The sequence below is a fragment of the Chrysochloris asiatica genome, unplaced genomic scaffold (genome assembly GCF_000296735.1).
Source record: "Chrysochloris asiatica unplaced genomic scaffold, ChrAsi1.0 scaffold00246, whole genome shotgun sequence".
NCBI lineage: Eukaryota > Metazoa > Chordata > Mammalia > Afrosoricida > Chrysochloridae > Chrysochloris > Chrysochloris asiatica.
The window spans coordinates 3,484,821-3,505,692 of NW_006408764.1; the positions used below are offsets into that span (position 1 = coordinate 3,484,821).

General features: G+C 40.2%; 1 protein-coding gene across 1 annotated transcript in view; it reads left to right on the plus strand.

The window, feature by feature from the left end:
* The first annotated feature begins 850 nt into the window (after positions 1-850).
* Positions 851-20,872, plus strand: part of PRKAR2A (protein kinase, cAMP-dependent, regulatory, type II, alpha) — a 122,891-nt gene continuing 102,869 nt past the window's right edge. The window contains exon 1 of the mRNA XM_006873655.1: positions 851-1,100. Coding sequence (XP_006873717.1) covers positions 851-1,100 — 250 coding nt within the window. The remainder of the gene's footprint in view (positions 1,101-20,872) is intronic.

The window sequence follows — 20,872 nt, forward strand, 5'->3', positions numbered from 1 at the left end:
TCCCAAATTGCTTTCACTGAAATTCGTAACTACCTATAAGACCTTACTGTCTGACATTTCAGATCTTCTGTCAGCCTCCCGAGGTCCTATTTCCCCTTTAGCCAGGACAGTCCTGACTCTGCCAGGTCTTAGTTTTTGCTGTCCTCTGTGCTCAGATGGCTTTCTTTCAGGTGTACCTGTGGCTGAATCCTGCTCAGGCTTGAATGGTCATCCCTCAAGTGGGTTCTGTTACTCACCACAACAGTGTGGTTCTCACTGCGATGGTCCAGTGTAACCCAGCTGCCACTGGGCAAACAAGAATGAACAAAAAGTTTTCAACACCGGGTGAGAGGCATTAACTAGTACCCTGCCTCACATGTAGACCATTCATTTCTTCATTCTCTCAGGCCCTAAATCAAGAGGCAGGTGCCAGAGACCTAGTCCAATGCAAACCCCGTATCCTAGAGTTGCACGGTAGGGCACCTGGGAGAATGGCGGCCTAAGGGCGCACGCGCACTGCGGATCGGAGCTCGGCGGGGACGCGCACGTCCGCGGCCCCGTGCGTCACAACCCGGGCGCGTGTCCCGCCCGCCCCACCCTCCCGCCCGCCAGTAGATCTTCGCGGCGGCGGCGGTGGCTTAGTGACAGCAGAGCCACGGCGGCGGTGGCTCCAGGCCGGCGGAGAGAGTGCAGGGTCGGGAGGCCAGGAAACGCAGACCCGGCCGAAGGGCGGCGCGGTAAGAGGAAGGCCGGACCAAGGCCGCGCGTGAAGCGACCGTGCGAACGCCGGGTGAGAGGCCGGCGTTAGGGAGCGCGGGAGGCAGTGGCCGCCGGCGGCCCAGACCCGCCCGTCCCCGTGGCCACCGCCGGCATGAGCCACATTCAGATTCCGCCAGGGCTCACGGAGCTGCTACAGGGTTATACGGTGGAGGTGTTGCGACAGCAGCCGCCCGACCTTGTCGACTTCGCCGTAGACTACTTCACCCGCCTGCGTGAGGCCCGCCACCTGGCCCCAGTCCCGCTCGCCGCCGCCCCTACTCGCGTTTCCTACGGGCCGGAGCCCAGCTCCGAACCCGTCGCCGATTCGGACGAGGAATCGGAGGAGGAATCAGACTTGGAAGGTAGGCGGTGGGCGGGGCTGCGGGTCGCTGGGGTCTCGGGTGTGAGGTGAGGGGAGGGGACCAAAGGGCTGTGCTGGGGGTCGCTAGAGGGTCGAAGACTGTAGGGGGCCGGGCATCGCTCCTGGGCGGAACGGACAGTCTGGGCCAGTACCTGGGGGGTATGGAGCGGAGTTTCTTGGGTTTCCTAGAGCCGCCAGCGGAAACCCTGTGTGAGCCACTTCCAAATCGAGCTCCGCGGGTCTTCTTAGCCGTAGAGCGCACAGAGTGATTTGTCAGATTCTGAGGTTCAGGAAACGTGCGCGCCTTCTGCCCGGTAGTGGCGCGGGGCCCACACTGGTCTTGCGAGAGGATCCTTCACCTTTTCTTGAGGCCCTTCTTGTTTTGTTCTAAAGAAAAGAACAGTAACATACACAACACCCGTTATTAATTTTCTGGATGGTAACCTTATTTGGTTATAATTCATTTTTTAAAAAGTTACTATGAAAAATGGGAAGCATAGATAGAAGTGGAGAAAAGGTGAAACGAACCACTTTATACCCATCACCCAGATTCAACAGTTGTCAATACTTACCACAAATGTTTCATCTTTGTCTTTTTCTTTTTTTCCTTTGCTGAAATATTCTAAAGCAAATTCCAGATAGGTTATTTCACCCTGCATACTTGAATGTGTATTTTTAAAAATGTAGACCCTGGGAATATTCTTTATTGTTATTGAAAAAAAAAATTGGTTAACACAGTTGAATCAAATTTCATGGGGGTGAGCAGTAACAATCTATTTTTTGCATTTAAAAATTATTGATAGTTTCTGTCATATAATAAATTTTTAGAAAGAACAATAAAACAGTAACAATCATGATTAGTGTGTGGGTTGCCAGGAAAAAGGAAAGTTACATTTTCTACATCTGATTTAAGCTGTCAAGAACCAGTTACATTTTCCTTGGTTACTTCAATAGAGCCTTTATCAGTTTGACATTACAATTATGCTACTTTCGAACAGGTAAAATTGAACATAACAATGAAAACACTTGAGATAAAGTTAGAGTCTTGAACAGTACTAATTGCTGTAGGAGTCCTGGCGTGGCGCTGTGGGTTAATGCACTTGAACTGCAAAGTCGCTTGGAATCTCAAGATTGGAGGTTCAAGCTCACCAGCTGCTCCTCGGAAACCCTATACAGGTTCACTATGGGTCGGAATCTACTCGATGGCACGTAACAACAAACAACAGTTGCTGTAGATGTTTGAAGCATCAGGACAAGGCTTCCTAAGTTTGTTCATGCTAACAGAATGGAAATTACTGTTGTGTTTCCCTTGACTTATTGCACATTACTTTACAGGTTTTTAATCATAAACCTGGACATCAGAAATTGTTTTTCAGATCTCTACCACAGATTTGGACAAGTTGTCAAACTTACTTCATTTCAGATTTGTTAGTTATTAAGTCCCATCGTTCTGACTCGAAACGACTCTATAGGGTTTGCTAGAAGTGGCTGGTGGGTTAGAACCACCAATCTTGTAGTCCAGTACTTATCCTACAGGGCCACACCAGGACTCCATTTCAGATTTACCTAGCTTTAAAATGAAGATTGACTACAATTTTCCAGGAAGAAATGTTTTTGTTTTGTTTTTTAAGAGCTTTATTTTAGGACTAACTCCAGGGTTTTCTGTAAATCACAAAGCTGTAACTGGGTTTGCTACCATTTTATATTTACACAAAACATAAGGAATATTTTAAAAACTAATCCCTTATGAATAAAACAGTTTAACATTTTTTGTATTATGTCTTTACTCTTTGTCATCTTTGGTATCTTTTTCAAAAGATAGTTGACTTAAAGTTGGGCTTTAGTCATTTTTCCTAAGTCCCTTTTGTAACATGTTCAATAAAAAACTGAACTCTTTAAAAAAAATGGAGTGAACTTAAAATCTTTGTAACACTAATCTGTTGTATTACTATTTAACTTTTAAATTGTTTTCTAAGTAGTTGCACCTTTTATAGTTAGAGAAATATACAAGGTGGAACTTATATTTACAGAAATAGATAAAAAATGTATTAGACACTATGAAAGTAATAAGCCTGTATCACCTAAAATGAGATCTGAGATGCCCATCATTTTTAAGTAACTGTGTATAGCAAAGAGACGTTGTTTAGTAAGTTGTGCATAATGACATGACCAATCAACGTTTTCACTTATAAAATTGCATGCTAAATTTAATAAGAACTTTAATATCAAAGAGCACATCAAACTATACCAAGTATTAAAATGAATACTTAACTTTTGGGAAAGCTTGAAGAATTCAACTACTCTAACTGCTGGAGTCTTGGTGTGGCTCTGTGGGCTAATGCGTCAGACTGCAAATTGGTTTGAATTGCAACGTCAGTGGTTCAAGTTCACCAGCTGTTCCTTGGAAACCCTATACAGGGTCGTTATGGGTCAGAATAGACTCTCCGACACTTAACAACAACAACTCTAACTGCTATGAGTCAGTACCGACTCGATGGCACCTAACAACAGCAACAACAACAACTCTAACTGCATTGTTAGAGTAATTATTGTTAAAGACAATAAATTGGCATTCAGACTTGATTCACTTCTGAAATTACCATAAAACATTTTATACTGTGGATCACCCTAACATGTTTGTTTGGTAACAGCTTTTTTGGATATGTAATTTACATTCTGTACAATTCACTCATATAAAGTATACAGTTCAGTGATTTTTATTCATTTACAGATGGGTCAAACCATCACCACAATCAATATTAAAGCAGTCTCATCTTCTCAAAAAGAATCCCTTATTTTTTAGCCATTATCTCTGATGCCCCCATTCCTTCCAGCATAAAGCATCACTAATTTGCTTTCTGTCTCCATAGATTTGCTTATTCTGGACATTTTATATAAATGGAATTACAAAGTATGTGGTATTTTGCACCTTTTCTTAAATTTACCATATGTTTTCAGGGTTCTTCCATGTATCAGTACTTGATTCCTTTTTATTATAGAATCGTCTGTTGTTTGAATATGCCACATTTATTTATTAATCATTTGATATTTGGTTTGTTTTCACCTTTTGACTATCATAAATAATGATACTATGAACATTCATGTGTAAGCTTTAGTGTGGACATATGTTTTTATTTCTTTTGGTTATATACTGAGGAAGAGAATTGCTGAATTATATGTTAACTCTGTTTAGCTTTTTGAAAACTATCAGATTGTTTTCCAAAGTGGCTGCACCATTTTACATTCCCACCAGCAGTGTTTTAGAGTTCCAGTTTCCCTATAACCTTGCCCACACTTTTGTCTTTTTCACTATTAATGGATGTAAAAAGTTTTTATTTGAATTTCCTTGATGATGTTGAACATTTAAAAATTGTACTTTTTGCCCTTTTGTTTAGGCCATTTTTAGAGCAATATCCACATCCTTTGTGCATGTTGACTAGGTTTTCTTCTTAATGAGTTGTAAGCATTTTTCATATATTCTAAATATAAGTAAATACTTTGTACCGTTAGGTGAGTTGTCATTTCTGCCCACATCCTCACAGCTATTTGTTGTTTTCTGTTGTTTTAATCAAAGCCATTTTAACAGGAGTGAGATGGTTGCTTTGATAATCAGTGGTTCGAATCCACCATCTGCTCTGTGGTAGAAAGATGTAGCATTCTGCTTCTGTAAAGATTACAGCCTTGGAAACCCTGTGGGGGTGGGGGTGGGGACTTCTGCTCTGTTCTACAGGGTCACTATGAGTTAGAGTCAACTCATGGCAGTGTGTTGTTTTTGGTTTTGATTTTTAATGGCTAATGACAGTGAGTATCTTTTCATGTGTTTGTTGGCCATTTGAATATCCTCTTTGATGAAATGTCTTTTCATGTCCTTTGCCTACTTTTCAATTGGGTTGTCTTTTTGTTGTTAAGGTATAGAAGTTTTTTAAAATATATTTTAATATTAGACCCTTATTGGATATATGGTTAGCTATTCCCCCCAGTTTGTAGATTGTCTTTTTACTCTTGATAAAATATTTTGATAAGCCATTAAGTAGTTAATTTTTATGAAATCCTAATGTTCTAACTTGTCTTCTGCTGTTTATTTGTTGTTGTGTTTAGTAATCTATCATTTAAAAAATTAGGTTTCATAGTTGTGCCTTTATGTTTTTTTCTAAGAACTTTATAGTTTTAACTTTTATATTCAGGTCTCTGATCTATTTTGAGTTAATGTTTGTAGTATATGATGTGAGGTATGGATCCTGTTCCTTTTTTTTTTTTTTTTTGTATGTGAATATCCACTTTTGCCAGCACTATTTGTAGCGACTGCTTTCTTCCCCAATGAATGGACTTTGAAACCTTGTCAAAAAACATACATGCATGGATGGATTTATTTCTGAGCTTACAATTCTGTTCCATTGATTTATGTGTCTGCCCTTGAACCAGATTCAGGCAGTTTTGATTACTGTTGGTTGTCATGGTGGTGATGAGCTGTGGAGTTGGTTCCGACTCATAGTGACCTGTACAGGGTTTCCAAAGCTGTAAATCTTTACGGAAGCAGAAAACCTTATCTTTGTCCCAGAACAGCTGGTAGTCTTGAACCTTAAGGTTTGCAGCCCGATTTGTAACCATTACATTGTAACTTTGTAATAAGTTTCAAAATTGGGAAGTGTGAGCTATTCACTTTTCTTCTTCTTTTTCAAGGTTGATTTGGTTATTCTTGGTCCCTTAAGTGCCATATGAATTTGTGCATCAATTTTTTCCATTTCCTCAAAAAAAGGCTATTGGCATTTTCTTAGTCATCTGCAGATCACTTTGGGAAGTATTGCCATCTTACTAATAGTAAGTCCTCTAATCCATGTCCATGGGATATCTTTTAATTTATTTAGGTCTTTAATTTTTTTCACCACTGTTTTTTAGGTTTCGGTGTAAAAGTTTTGTACCCCCTTAGTTATTTTTTCATTTGATACCTTTAGAAATGGAATTCTTTTTAATAATTTCTTTTTCATCTTTCTCATTGCTACTGTATAGAAATACAGTTGATTTTTGTGTTGATATTATATCCTGCAACTTTGCTGAACTCAACTATTAGATCAACTAGTTTTTAAAAATGGATTCCTTAGGATTTTCACTATATAAAATCATGTCATCTGCAAATAGAGAAACTATTATTTTTCTTTCTAATTTGAATACCTTTACTTCTTGTCTAATTGCTCGGGCTAGAACTTTTCGTACAGTGCTGAACAGAAGTGGTGAAAATGGACATCATTGTCTTGTTTCTGATTTTAGGACAAAAGCTTTCAGTTTGTCATCACCATATGATGTTAACTGTGGGCTTTTAATTGTTGTTAGGTACTGTCAAGTTGATTTCAACTCATAGTGACCCTGTCTGTGTACAACAGAATGAAATACTGCTCAGCCCTGCACCATCCTCACAATTGTTACATTTGAGCCTGTTGATGCTGCCACTATGTCAGTTCATCTCCTTTGGGGTCTTCTGTTTTTTGCTGACCCTCCACTTTACCAAGCATAATATACTTCTCCAAGGACTGGTCCCTCCTAATAATATGTCTGCTATATAAGAGACAAAGTCTTACCATCCTGGCTTCTAAGGAGCATTCTGGCTCCCCTTTTTCCAACACAGATTTGTTATTTTAGTGTTTTTTGTCATGAGAGGGTTGTTGTTGTTAAGTGCTATTGAGTCGGTTCTGACTCATAGTGACCCTGTATAGGGTTTCCAAGGAGTGACTGGTAAGTTTGAGTTGCCGACCTTGTGGTTCAAATCGACCTTGCAGTCCAGTGCGTTATCCCACAGTGCCACACCAGGTTTTATAAAACACGTTTTCTATTTACATAATCATTTCATTTATTTTATCATTCCATTAATGTGTACTACATGGTTTTTTATATGTTACGCCATCCTTACATTCCTGGAATAAATTCCACTTGGCTGTGGTTTATAATCCTTTTAATATGCTGCTGGATTTGGTTTGCTTGCTATTATTTTGCTTTAATGATTATTTTATACTACAATTTTTTTTTTAAGTTTTTATTGTGGATTATGTGGGTTTACATGGAAGAGTATCAGTTTTACATTCATCCTATCATATTTCGTTTCATTGCAATGATTACAATCCCCTCTATGCATCATCAGATAACCAAAGGATACACCCCACAGGTGCACCTCCCTGTGGCCATCAGCACATAGCCTGTCTCCCTCCCTGAGTCCCATGTCCCCGGCCACTCCATCTGTCCACATCATCATCTCTATCTCCATGCCTGGCATCACTGCCTCTCTGGGTAGGGTCACACTCTCCTCTCTTTTCACTTGATGGTCCCAGGGACATCCGCTCCTGGGCTGCAAAATCAATCACTCCCCTCCTTTTGTCAAAAAACATCTACCTCTACATTTCTGACCCTTTTGTACCTCAAGAGTCTTATTCCCATTTCCTTTCATAAGCCCGGTCCCAACAGATTGAAAATCATTCAGTGGAGGTTCTACCTACCCCTGCCCCATCTGGAACAAGACTCCCTCTTGAAAGCTTGTAAGCCAGTCACTTCTTCCCTTTATAGCCCCCCCCCCCCCATTTTGGGTAACCAATGTCTAAGTAACCCATCCCTGTCAACCCTGTGTACCGGGGGGTGGGAGTGATCCTTGCTGTAAAAGTTTGTTCCCTTTTTTAAGCTACTACATCCATATGTATAGGTAAAGTTCATCTAATTGTAGTGGGTTACTCTTTTTTTCCCTTCCCTCTTTCTTCTTCTAGTTGAATTCTGATCATCCAGCCATCAAAGCCAGGTCAAGTGGGTACTATCTGCAAGTATGGGTGTTCTTGTGCCTATCCCCTCATTTCATATCAGCTGGACGCTTCATTCTCCACTCTAGTCGTCTGTGGCCATGTCACTGCCTCTGGGCCCAGGAGTCTCCGGGTCTTGTAACTGCTGGCCATCCAGGTTTCCTCCCGGGTTCACAGGAGTCTATTGAATGTGATTGGACTTAGATCCCAACTTCATTGCTGTTTTTTTCCCCTCTTCCCCTTATCAAAGACCAACGTGGTCATTGACTGCAGTTTTTTAAATCAAGTGAATATATTATACTCTACTTAATCATTCGGAGTCCTTATGTGGTGCTGTGGGTTAATGTGCTGGACTGAAAAGTTGGGTTGGACCACAAGGTTGGTGATTCAAGCTCACCAGCTTTTCCTTGGAAACCCTATACAGGGTCACCATGGGTTGGAACCAACTCTATGGCACTTAACAAAAACTTACTCATTCACCATTTACATTGCCTTCAAATATTTACTGTTAGGAAATATATATATGAGTTTTGTTTTGTTTTTTGCTTCCTTCCCTAGAGTAGATTACATCAGAGCATATTAAATGTTGGAATTTAATCAGTACTGTGTGGCCATGTTGCTTTTCAAAAGGATGTTTTACTACATACACAGCCACCAGCAATATATGTAAATATCAATTTTACTGAAAAATGGATTGTTGTTATTAAATGCCATCAAGTTGGTTCCAACTCACAGTGGCCCTGTATAGGGTTTCTGAGGCTATACATCTTTACAGGAGAAGAAAGCCTCATCTTTCTGCCATGGAGGAGTGGTGGACTCAAACCACCAACCTTGTGGTGAGCAATTCAGTGCTTATTCTACAGAGCCGTAGCATTCCCTGCATACTTGATAGGTACCAAAAAACCAAACCAGTTGCTATCTTGTAGATTCTGATTCATGGAAATCCCATGTGTTTCAGAGTAGAACTGCACTTTTTAGACTTTTAATGGTTGTGATTTTTTTTTAAATTAGATGTTTTATTGTGAATTATGTGATAGTCTACATGTAGTTTGCATGGGAGAACATTAGTTTTACATTCATCCTATCGTATATCGTTGCATTGCCATGGTTACAATCCCCTCAATGTATCATCAACCAACCTAAGGGGTATACCCTACAAGCCTGCCTCCCCCCCTCCCCCAGGTCATCAACACACAGCCCCTCTCCCTCTCTGGGTCTAAAGTCCCCAGCCCAGCTGCTCCATCTGTCCGCATCATCGTCTCTGCCATCACTGCTTCTCTGGGTAGGGTTCCGCTCTCTACTCTTCTCCCTTGATGGCCCCAGGGACCTCTGCTCCTAGACTGCAAAGTTAATCACTCCCCTCTTTTTTCAAAACGTCTGCCTTTACATTTCCAACCCTCACAATCAATCCTGATAACAATTACTCACTATTGTATCACAAGAGACCTATCCTCATCTCCTATCATCAGCCCCGCCTAGACAGATTGGATACTACTCATTGGAGATTCTACCTTCCTCCACGGCCTCTGAATCTAGATTCCCTCTTGAAAGCTTGTAAGCCAGTCACTTCTTGCCTTTGTAGCCCCCACTTTGGGTAGCCAATTTCCAAATTGTCTATCCCTGTCTACTCTGTGTAGGGGGGGGGGGATAGGAATGATCCTTGCTGTAAAGATTTGTTCCCTCTTTTGAGCTACTGCATCCATAGGTGTAGGTCAAGTTCATCAATTTGTATCAGATTACTCTCTTTTTCCCTCTTCTTTTTTCTTCTAATTGAGCTCTGATCATCTAGTCATTGAAGCCAGGTCAAGTGGGTATTATCTGCAAGTGTGGGTGTTCTTGTGCATATGCCCTCTCTTCTTATCAACTGGACGCTTCACTCTCCACTTTAGTCCTCTGTGGCTGTGTTATTGACTCTGGGCCTAAGAGTCCCCAGGTCTTGCCACACTGCTGGCCAACCAGGTCTCCACCCGGCTGTGGTCTTTTGAAAGTAGATTGCCAAACCTTTATTCTGAGGCACCTCTGGATAGATTCAAATCACTAAACTTTCAATTAGTAAAGTGCTAACCAGTTGTGTCACCAAGGGTACTTTATAACCTTAGGTATCAAAATTATTTTAAATATATTTTATTTTGGAAGTTTTTCTTTCATGAATTAATTCCATTTTGTACACTTTAGGAAGGCTGAACTATATCTTCATCTTATGTTGTGCTCAGTAAATGTGGGGCAGCATATTTAAGATACTTATATCAGTAGAATTAATAAGATTTATTGTTTAAGGAGCTCTGGTAGCGTGCGTAGTGGTTACGATTCGGGCTGCGAACTGCAAGGTCAGCAGTTCAAAACTACCAGCTGTTCCGCAGGAGAAGGATGAGGCTTTCTGCTCCTGTAAAGATTTACAGCCTCGGAAACTCTGTACAGGGTCGCTATGAGTTGGAACCAACTCCATGGCACATAACTACCAACCACCACCATTGTTTAATTGCTTTGGGGTAGTGATGGAGAAAAGTCAAGGTTGACCTGTCACCTCTGCCCATGCCTGATTTCTGCCTGTTAAAAAAAAGTTAATTTCTGCCTGGTGAAAGAAAAAGTTAATATTCTATACATTTTTTTGTTACTAAGGAGAAGACAGGTGAACAGAGGGAGTTTTAAAAAAATAAATATTTAATCTTTTATTTAATCATTGTTAATTATGAACACCTCTGTGCTTATGTTTATTAAAAATTGTGGTGGTTATTGTTGTTGTTAAGTGCCCTCGAGTTGGTTCCGTCTCATAGCAACTCTATAGGGTTTCCAAGGAGCTGCTAGTGAGTTTGAACCACCGATTTTGTGATTCAAACTGACTTTGTGGTTCAGTGCTTCATCCTATAGTGCCTTTCTGAAAGTTATGGTAAATATTTATACATAAATATATATATCTACACACACATATATGAATGCTAGTGGCACATTGGTTAAATGCTTGTCTGGTAACCAAAAAGTCAGCGACTCTAGCTCACCAGTCCCTACATGGAAGAAAGACCTGGCAGTCTCCTCCCATAAAGATTATAGTCTAGAAAACTGAATGCAGTAATTCTGCTTTGTCATGTGGGGTTGCTATGACTAACAAGTGACTTGATGGCACATGACATCAAAAAGTATAAATACAAGGGGCATCCAAAGAATTTGTGGAAAATCTCCATTATCTTTTCATTGCCTTTTTACAGATTTTTTGAAACCCCCTTGTATAACAAAACATTTGTGGGCAGAGTTGATTTAATGGTTTTGCCAGTTGGCCAAGTAGAAATGGTCAGCAGACTATGGAAAGGATGGACCTGGCGCTTAGGAACAAGTCATGACTGGAAGGGGAGGCTTGAGCTACCCTTAGCATGGTGTGGGAATGTTGTAACGTGATCTCAAAACTTCTGTTATTTTGCATTAACGTTGAAAGCATGGGGAAATGCCAAGATTAAGAGATGTTTTGGGGGGATAGATGCGTCATCCTTGACTGTTCTTGTTATGTCACTCTTTTCCATCCATGTTTTAATAAGTCTTGTATATAAAATAGCACCCTCAGTTATTTAGCTCCCATATACCTAACTTTGATTCTATATATTATGTCAGTCAAAATTGTCTTCTTTTGTATTAAAGATATAATTCACATAAAACTTACCTTTTTAAATATGTGTAATTTAGTAGTTTTTAGTGTATATATCAAATTGTGCAACTATCATCACTATATAAATTCTACAGTATTTTAATCACCTCCAAAAGAAACTCTGTACCCATTAGTTGTCACTACTCACTTTCTCACCCAACTGGAAACCATTAATTTACTTTCTGTCCCTATGGATTTGCCTATTTTGGACATTTCACATAAATGAACTCATAATATTTGAGCTTTTGTATCTGGCTTCTTTTGTGTGTAGCATGTTTTCAAGGTTCATTCATGTTATAGTATGATCACAAGGGTGGCATCAGAGTCACTAACCACTCCTCAGAAACCCTGTACAGGGTCTCTATGAGTTGGAACCAACTCGATGGCAATTAACAACAGTGGTAACTGAAGGAGCACTGGTAGTGCAATGGGTTAAAAGTTGGGCTGCTAACCGTAAGGTTGGTGGTTCAAAACTCACCAGCCACTCTGTGGAAGAAAAGCTGAGGCAGGCAGTCTGCTCCCATAAAGATTTACAGACTCACATTCTCTCCTCTGCCCTATAGTAGGATCACTATGAGTGTGAATCAGCTTCACGGCAGTGAGTGGGTAGCTCTGCCAGAATTGTTCAAAGTGGCTTTCTATTCCTACCAGCAATGTAGGAGAGTTTCAGTTTCTCTGTATCCTAGCCAACATTTGTTATTGTTGTCTTGATTATACGGAAAGGAAAGAGATCTCAGATAAGCAAAGCACTACTTAAAAAGAATAGAGTTGAAGGCCTCTCACTCTCTGATCCCAAATTTTACTACACAGCCACTTTGGTCAAAATAGCCTGGTACTGTACTGATACAATGAAAGACACACAAATCAGTGGAACAGAATTGAGAACTCTGAAGTAAATCCATCCACATGCACTCAGTTGATCTTTGACAAAGGATCAAAACACATTAAGTGGGGAAGAGATTGTCTCTTCAATAAAGGGTACTGTCTAAACTAGAAATACATTTTTATAAGATTGAAACAAGACCCATATCTCATACTACATATAAAAACAAACTCAACATGGATTATAGACCTAAATGTAAAATCTAGAACTGTACAGATGATCAATGAAAAAAAAAAAGAAGACAAATTTAGGGGCTGTAATACTTGGCATAAATAGACTATCAAACATTACTAAAACATACACGAACCGTAGAAGCCAAAATAGATGACTGGGATCTCCTATCTCCTAAAAATCAGGCACTTAAAGTGCATCAAAAGATTTTGCAAAAAGGTAGCCCACAGACGGGGAAATTTTTTTCCCTACAATTTATAGGACAAGGAACTAATCTCTAAAATTAATGAAAACTACAATACCTCTACAAGAAAAAGACAATCCAATTTAAAAATGGGCATAGGACATGAATAGACATGTCACCAAGTGAAACATTCAGGCAGTCAAAAAACATATGAAGGCATGTTCATGATAATTAGCCATAAGAGACATGCAAATCAAAACAATGATATTTTCTCTCTTGTCAGCATTAGTAGTAAAGTTCAAAGAAACAGAAAACAGTAAGTACTGGCATGGGTGTGGAAAGACTGGGACCCTACTACATTGCTGGTGAAAAACAATATGGTGCATCTAAAGAAAGTTGGAAATAGAAATACCATATGGCCCAACAATCTTTCTGCTTAGTAGATATCCACAGGAAATAAGAGTCAGGACAGGTAGATACAGCCACACCAGTGTTCACTGCAGCACTGTTCACAATAACAAAAAGGTGGAGACAGCCTAAACGCCCATCAGTGGAAAAATGGATAAACAAACTTTGGTACATATACACAATGGAATACTCTGCAACGTTAAAGAATAACGAATCTGCGAAACACCTCATAACATGAATGAAACTGGAAGGCATTATGGTGAGTGAAATTAGTCATTCACCAAAGGATAAATACTGTATGAGTCCATTATTATAAAAATTCAAGAAAAGGTTTTTATATTAAAAGAAACATTGTTTGATGGTTATCCGGGATGGGAGAGAAGGGAGAGTAATTCACTGGCTAGAGGGTAGACACATATTACCTCTGGTGATGGGCAGGGCAGTAAACAAGAAGAAAAGCTGGCAAAAGAATGATGAAGACAGGAAGGTATGCAGGGGCTGAAAGGAATAGAGGTAAATAATGATATATATACAACTTTTGAACAGTGTTCTGCTGGTAGATGCATGGACAGTGACACAAACTGAATGGGGACGGGAAGAAGAGTGGGAGTATACCCACATATGTATATATGAATTTCAGAGAGGATATTTGTATATGGGTATTACCTTTTCTGCAAAAACAGCTATGAATGTGGTGGAGCATATAGCATACAAAGTGATGAAAAGTTCTTAGGTATTACCAAGCATATTAAGGCAATGAGTTGCTCTGTTTGGGGGCTCAGGCCCATAGTTTCAAGGGACCCCATGGTAGTTCTGGTGTGGCACTGTGGGTTAATGCATTGGACACAAATTCGGTTTGATTGGCAAAGTTGGCAGTTCAAGCTCACCAGCTGCTCCTCAGAAATCCTATACAGGGTTGCTGTGGGTTGGAACCTGTCGGGGACCAGCCTCGACAGGGAAGTTTGGTTCATGAAGTAGGGAGATCTGGCAGCGAAAGAGATAGAGAAAGAATATACACAAAGACGCGACGAGAGAAACAAAGAGACACCCCGAGACCAGAGTGGATGCAAAACTGGCAGACAGACCCTTCATGGCAAGCAGCATGGCTGTAAAGCTTGGCCCTGAAAGCAGTAATGCATGCAGGATTCAATCTGCATCCGTCTTTTATTTCAGGGAGGGATTTTACACAAAGGATGAAGGGGATTATTAAGACAGGGTACAGAAATGAAATGGGATTAATTGTTCAAAACAGGACACAATGATTTACAGGAACAAATTCTAAAATATACCTCGCAAATTGTCTTAATAATCTAACATTCTTAATTTTCCAAAAATTCAAGCAAACTCTTATAAATTACTTTTTTGGCTCAAATCCTAGGGCAGCGACTTGAGGTTTCTCAATGCTAATTAACATACCTATGGCACTTAATTCTAATGGATAAAGGTGAAAAGGATTTAAAGGCCTGAAGAGAGTCAAGCTGTTTCAGCTACCTGGCTTAGGCTTTCAGGAGGAAGGAGGACGTCTGGGTTAATGGTTTACACCTGGGGACAGTTTGAAGGGGCTGCTACTATTATTCCTTGAACAATACTCCCAGAATTTACCAGTCTACTTTGAGTGAATACTTTGGGTGAATTCTCTCCAGAGCCTCTTTGCGTAATCCCAGCAAACTTGCCTTTGGAACTTTTATGGCCTTGGCTTTAGAAAGGGTTTTGGTTTTAATATGGTTCATGGATATCAAGAGCTCATGTATTAAGTTAATATCAAACATAACTGAATAATTTGATAAAGAACAGTTTGGACATGCTTGCCAGGTGGCCAGAGTTTGTTCCTCAGAGAGATTTGTTCCCAGGACCCTACGCACTGCCAACACAGTGGAGACATTAAGAGAGGCACATAAGAAACCATTTTCTCAGAAGCTACAATTACTGGAGTTAGAAGCATAGAATGAATAATAAGACCAAAGAAAATTATTCAGTGGTAGCCCACCAGTGAGTTCGTAAAAGCCTATGAACCCAGGACGTCAGGAGGACACATCCTTGGCCCTCAGGGTCCATGTGAACTCGGGACGTCAGGAGGTCACTTCTTTGGCCCTCAGGGTCCCTGGTTAGCAATCCTGAGTGGGGCCTTTGTGTTGGATTTTCGTCCATGACACAGGGCCTCAGCATGTCAGTGCTTGCGGTCCCCAACAGGAACCAACTTGATGGCACTTAACAACAACAGCATGGTCAGTCATTGGCATACCATACTTCACAAAGACAATGTTCTACATCCTTCTTTGGTGAGTAACATCTGGGATCTTATAAGCTCATGAGCAGCCATCTAAGGTGCAGCTATTGGTTTCTCCATGTGCAGAAGAAAGAGAACTGAAGAAGCTGGGAATCAATGAGCCCAGTGAACTGATGGAATGTGTGAACATCAGTCTAGGAAAACTAGATGGTGCCCAGCTGCTACTACCAAGTGCTGTGAAAGGCAGCATATTAGAAGGCCCCAGATAGAGTACCAGAAAATGTGGAACTATGCTCAATTATTTTAAAAAACAAAAACATACTAGATTTACTGATCAGAAAGAAACTGGAGGAACCTGAGACTGTGGCCCTCAATCATCCTTCAGGTCTGCAAAAGAACTCATCCTTGTGGCCCACCTTTTAGCCAAGCAGTAGATAGGAATATAGTGGGGGACAACAACATAGTAAGGTATGCTCCCCATAGAATGGTCAATCATTCAGAAATCAATAGAACAACAATTACAATAATAAAGTTGAGAAGGAATGGAAAGATAGGTAGAATGGAATTAGGAACCATGGGGAGGAAGCGGAATAAGGAATAACTGTTGTTGCATGGAGATTGCATTGCAATCATTGAGGTGAAACACAGTGTGTGATTTGTTGAATGTAAATCTGATTTTCTTGTCTGTAAACCTTTATTCAAGTCACAAAAGTTTAAGAAAACCTCTGGATCTCAGCAGTCCTATTCACAGCAGCTCATAGGGAGGGTACAGAATAGACAGCTTTTTGTTCATTTGAAGAGAGGGATGACTTGATGCCAGCTAACAACAAATGTGTATCTCTAATTATGGTTTGTGCTTTGGGTTAATGTGCTAGACTGCAAAGTTGGTGTGACCCACAAGGTCAGTGGTTCAGGCTCATCTGTCACTATGGGTCGGAATCTACTCTACTGCCCTTAACAACAATTATGGTTTTGATTTGCATTTTCATAATAACTAATCATCTTTCAACATGCTTGTGGTCATTTCCTATTTTTAAAGAAATGTGATCATTCGTAGTCTTATTTAAAAACATACCTGTTCAGAGTCTTTGCCCATTTTCAAATTGGATTCTCTTTTTGTTGAGTTTTAGAGGAGTTCTTTATATATTCTGGATATAAATCCTTTGTCAGATATATAATTTGTGAGTATTTTCTCCCATTTTGTGAGTTGATTAATTTCCTTAATCAATTTTTATTATTGTGATATATCGTGAATTATTTAATGTCTCTTCTACCTTTAGTCTTTGTTGACTCCTACCAATGACTCTCTTCCTGCTAGGTCTGGATAAGAGAAGATAGGGGAAGATACTGATAGGTTGATTTGATTCAATTGTGAATGATTGTTAGCAGGGCTAATTATTATTGTAAAGCTTGGAAATCTAATTCTGGTAGGTTTAAAATAAGCCATCTCAGAAGCAAGGAGGGGGATACCATCAAAGAAGAGCCAGGAGTAGAGCATCCTTTGGACCCCAAGATCCGTATTCATTGCACCTCCTTGATCCAGGGACAGAAAGCTGTAATATCAGAGAAATAGAAGCAGCAGAATCAGGAGCCAGAATATGAGACAAAGCATTGGCCTTCATGGTCCACTAAAAGTATTACAGAGTGAGGTACCTCCAGACACTTAATTGGGGAGCTAGGTTTGCTGATTCATGGAGTTAGAGGCAAATGCCTTTGGACTGAAGCTTATAGCGTGGTGGAGTGCTCTTTGGGAATTTATCAGCAGCTCTAAAAGATCTTTGTAATACTGCCTGAGCAGGGCAAGAGGTCAAGAGGCTGCACGGATGAAAGACCAAAGGCCATAGAGAGAGAGGCCTATCTGCAGGCATGCCTGGAAAGAGGGTGTCCTGATTGGATGAATTTTATTCTGAACATTTCTGATCCTGAATTGTAACCTGTTAACTTTCGTAATAAACCCCATTACCATGAGTATGGTGTCTTGTGTTGTGTTTGGCCATTGCAATGAATTATCAATCCCAGCTGAAGAGTGCTGTGGGAATGATGGTTGGTCTCAATTTTCTGCAACTATAATTGATTGGATTGCATTGGAATCGTTGTTTTAAAGATCATGTTTAGGGAGTTGCCTTTTTGTTACTTGAGTCAACTCAGTGGCCCCATGTATGCAGAGTAGAATTGCTCCATAGAATTTTCAAAGCTGTGACTTTACAGAAGCCAATTGTCAGGCCGGTCTCTAAGCGAATTGCCGCTGGGTGGGTTTTGAACACCAAGCTTAGTAGTCAAGTGTTTTAACTGTTTGTGTCACCTGGGAATCTTGTTTTCATTTTCATGATGCTGTCCTTTGAAACACTAAATTATGTAATTTTTTATTAAGTCCAACCATTTATTTTCTTTTTTTGCTGTGCTTTAGGTCTTATCCAGTCGACTTTCTGTGTGTTCCAATCACACCCCCCAGTAATTGAAGTTGCTCTCCTTTGCTTAAATTACCACAATAGGTTCTTGACTTAGGTACCTTACGCTCAGATCCATTCTCCACCTAGCACCCAGAGAATAAAAACCGAGAAAAGATCACACAACCTTTATGCTTAAATCCTTCCATTGCAATTGTGATGAATTCCCATTATGGTGTTGTGGGTTAATGCGCCAGACTGTAAAGCTGTTTGGACTACAAGGTCGGTGGTTCAAGCTCACCAGCTGTCTTCGGAAACCCTGTATAGGGTCGCTATGGGTCGGAACTGACTGGATGGCATCTAACAACAACAACTTAGAGTCTACACAGGTCTGCAGTATTTGGTTCCGCTCGTGTCTTAAATGTTTCTCTTCAGCCTCACAGCATCTCCTCCCCATCTTGCCTGCTAAGCTTGTTTCTAGCTCACCAAACCTTTTTTCTCTCCACTGAGTTTGGGGTTGCTGCTAGCCCTGCAGAAACTGGAGAGAAGAAAGAGTGCTAATTGTTTTAGCTTTAAATTTAGCTTCTCTCATAATTTAATATCTTAATTCTCCTCTTTGCCATGGATTCAGGACCTTGTCTTTTACTTGATTTCATAGAGGTGACTATTTAAGCGAAAGTAAATTTATCTTTGAAACAGCTTATTGATTTTTTTCTAGCTTATCTGTCCCTTGGCCATTTTGAATGCCATAGATGCATGAAGGAAAGCAAATGCATTGATTTAAAGGTTTTTGTAATTTATACTATGTTCTTGTTTTTCTTTTTAAAATGTGTCAATGTTACACAAAATATTTTGTATACAAATGAAGGAAAAGGCAGTTTATTGAAACACATTTCAAATCTCAAAACTCCTTAGTAAATGAATTTTATATATCTGGATAGACTTTGTTGTTGTTGAACATTGGGAAGTCAGTTCTGACTCACAGCAACCCTGTATAGGGTTTCCTAGCATTTGAACCAGCAACCTTGTGATTAGCAGTCCAATGCTTATCCTACCAGGACTTCTTTGGGTAGATTTTGTTTGTAGTAAAGCTTCGGTCTTGAATAAATGAGATAAGAAAACAAAGGGTCGTTGTTGCTTAGTGCTGTCGAGCCAGTTCTGACTCATAGTGACCACTTACAGGGTTTCTATGGAGCCACTGGTAAGTTTGAACCACTGACCTTGTGGTTAGCAGTCCAGTGCTTATTCTACATCACCACACCAGACTCCATTAGTATAACAAAAATATAGGAAATCATTGTCATATGATTGAATTACTCCCTATAAGCTTAATACATAACTTATTAATTAGCTCCAGTATCTTTTACATTGTGATTTGTGGAGGTAACCAGATTTTTAAAAAAAGCAGTTCAGTCCTAGGTTATTAACAACTCATTCAGCAGCCTTTCTGCTCCTATAATAGCCTCGGAAACCTTATGCAGGGTAGCTATGAGTTGGAACCTATTTGACAGCCTACAACCACCAGCACCACCACCACTTGCTCTTCAATATTTTATAAATTTGTCCTCGTTTAAAAATGATTGAGTTTAACCCTAACTATCAACAAGGTACCCTTGTAGCGTAGTGGTTATGAATCGAGCTGCGAACCGCAAGGTCAGCAGTTTGAAACTACCAGCTGTTCTGCGGGAGAAAGATGAGGCTTTCTGCCCCTGTAAAGATTTACAGCCTCAGAAACCCTGTACAGGGTCGCTATGACTCAGAACCAACTTCACGGCACATGACAATAACAATAATCAACAAAGCCAGAAGAATGAACAAATTTGCTTTGGAAGAAATACAACTGGATTTCTCCTTAGAAGCAGCAATGGTAAGATGTTCCCTCTCATACTTAGGACATGTTGGTAAAGTGGAGAGTCTTCAAAAAAAGAGGAAGGCCCTCAAAGAGATGGATTCACATGGTGGCAGAAACAATTGTGAGGATGGTGCAGGACTGAGTGTTGTTTTGTTCTGTTGTACGTAGAGTCACTATGAGTTAGAACCTACTCTGTGGTATCTAACAACAACTGAAACTTAGTATCACACTCACTTTCACTTGCATGTGCAGCTTTTAAATAATTGAAAAGGCTTTGAATCTTTTTTTTGTACTAACCCACTGTCATCGTGTTGATTCCAATTCATAGTGAACCCTATGTAGGGTTTTTAAAAAACAAGCAACTTTTTATTGTGAATTGAGTGAAGGTTAACAGACAAGATCATCAGCTTTACTATTCAACAGATTATATGCTTTGTTTCATCTCAATGTGATTACAGTCCCCTTCCTTCAACAACAGTTACCCTACTTCCTGTAGTTTCCCTTTTACGTCTTGTATTTCAAAAGTGAGCAAAGGAAAAATATTTGATACACATAAAAACCAAAAAAAAATATATTCACTTAAATGTCCTAAGGGCATATTCTGCAAGCCAGTCTCCTGCCTGCAAACACACAGCCTTATTCAGTACATGGGCCTAGAGCCCATAGCTGCTCTCTCTATATATATAGGGTTTCTGAGACTGTAAATCTTTACAGGAGCAGGCAACCTCACCTTTTGTGCAACAGTTGGTTTGTTTGAACCATTGACCTCACAGTTAGCAGCCCAACATCGAACTCACAACCCCACCAGGGATCCTTTTCTTGAACTAAAGCAAGCATGGGAAACGTCTGGCTTGAGGGCCATATGGTGGTGGTTATGTGCTGTGGAGTCAGTTACGACTCATAGGGTTTCTGAAGCTGCAAATCTCTACAGAAGCAGAAAGCCTCATCTTTCTCCCGTGGAACAGCTCATAGTTTCAAATTGCTGACTTTGTGGTTAGCAACCCAATGTGTAACCACTATGCTACAAGAACTCCTTGAGGGCCATATTTTGTTGTTGTTAGGTGCTATTGAAGTTGGTACCAACTCATAGTGACCTTATGCACTGCAGAATGAAACACTGCCCGATCCTGGACCAACCTCACTATTGTTGCCATGCTTGAGTCCATCTCATTGAGGGTCGTCTTCCTCTTTTTCTCTGACCCTTCACCTTACCAAACATAATATCCTTCTCCAGCAACTGCTTCTTCCTGACAA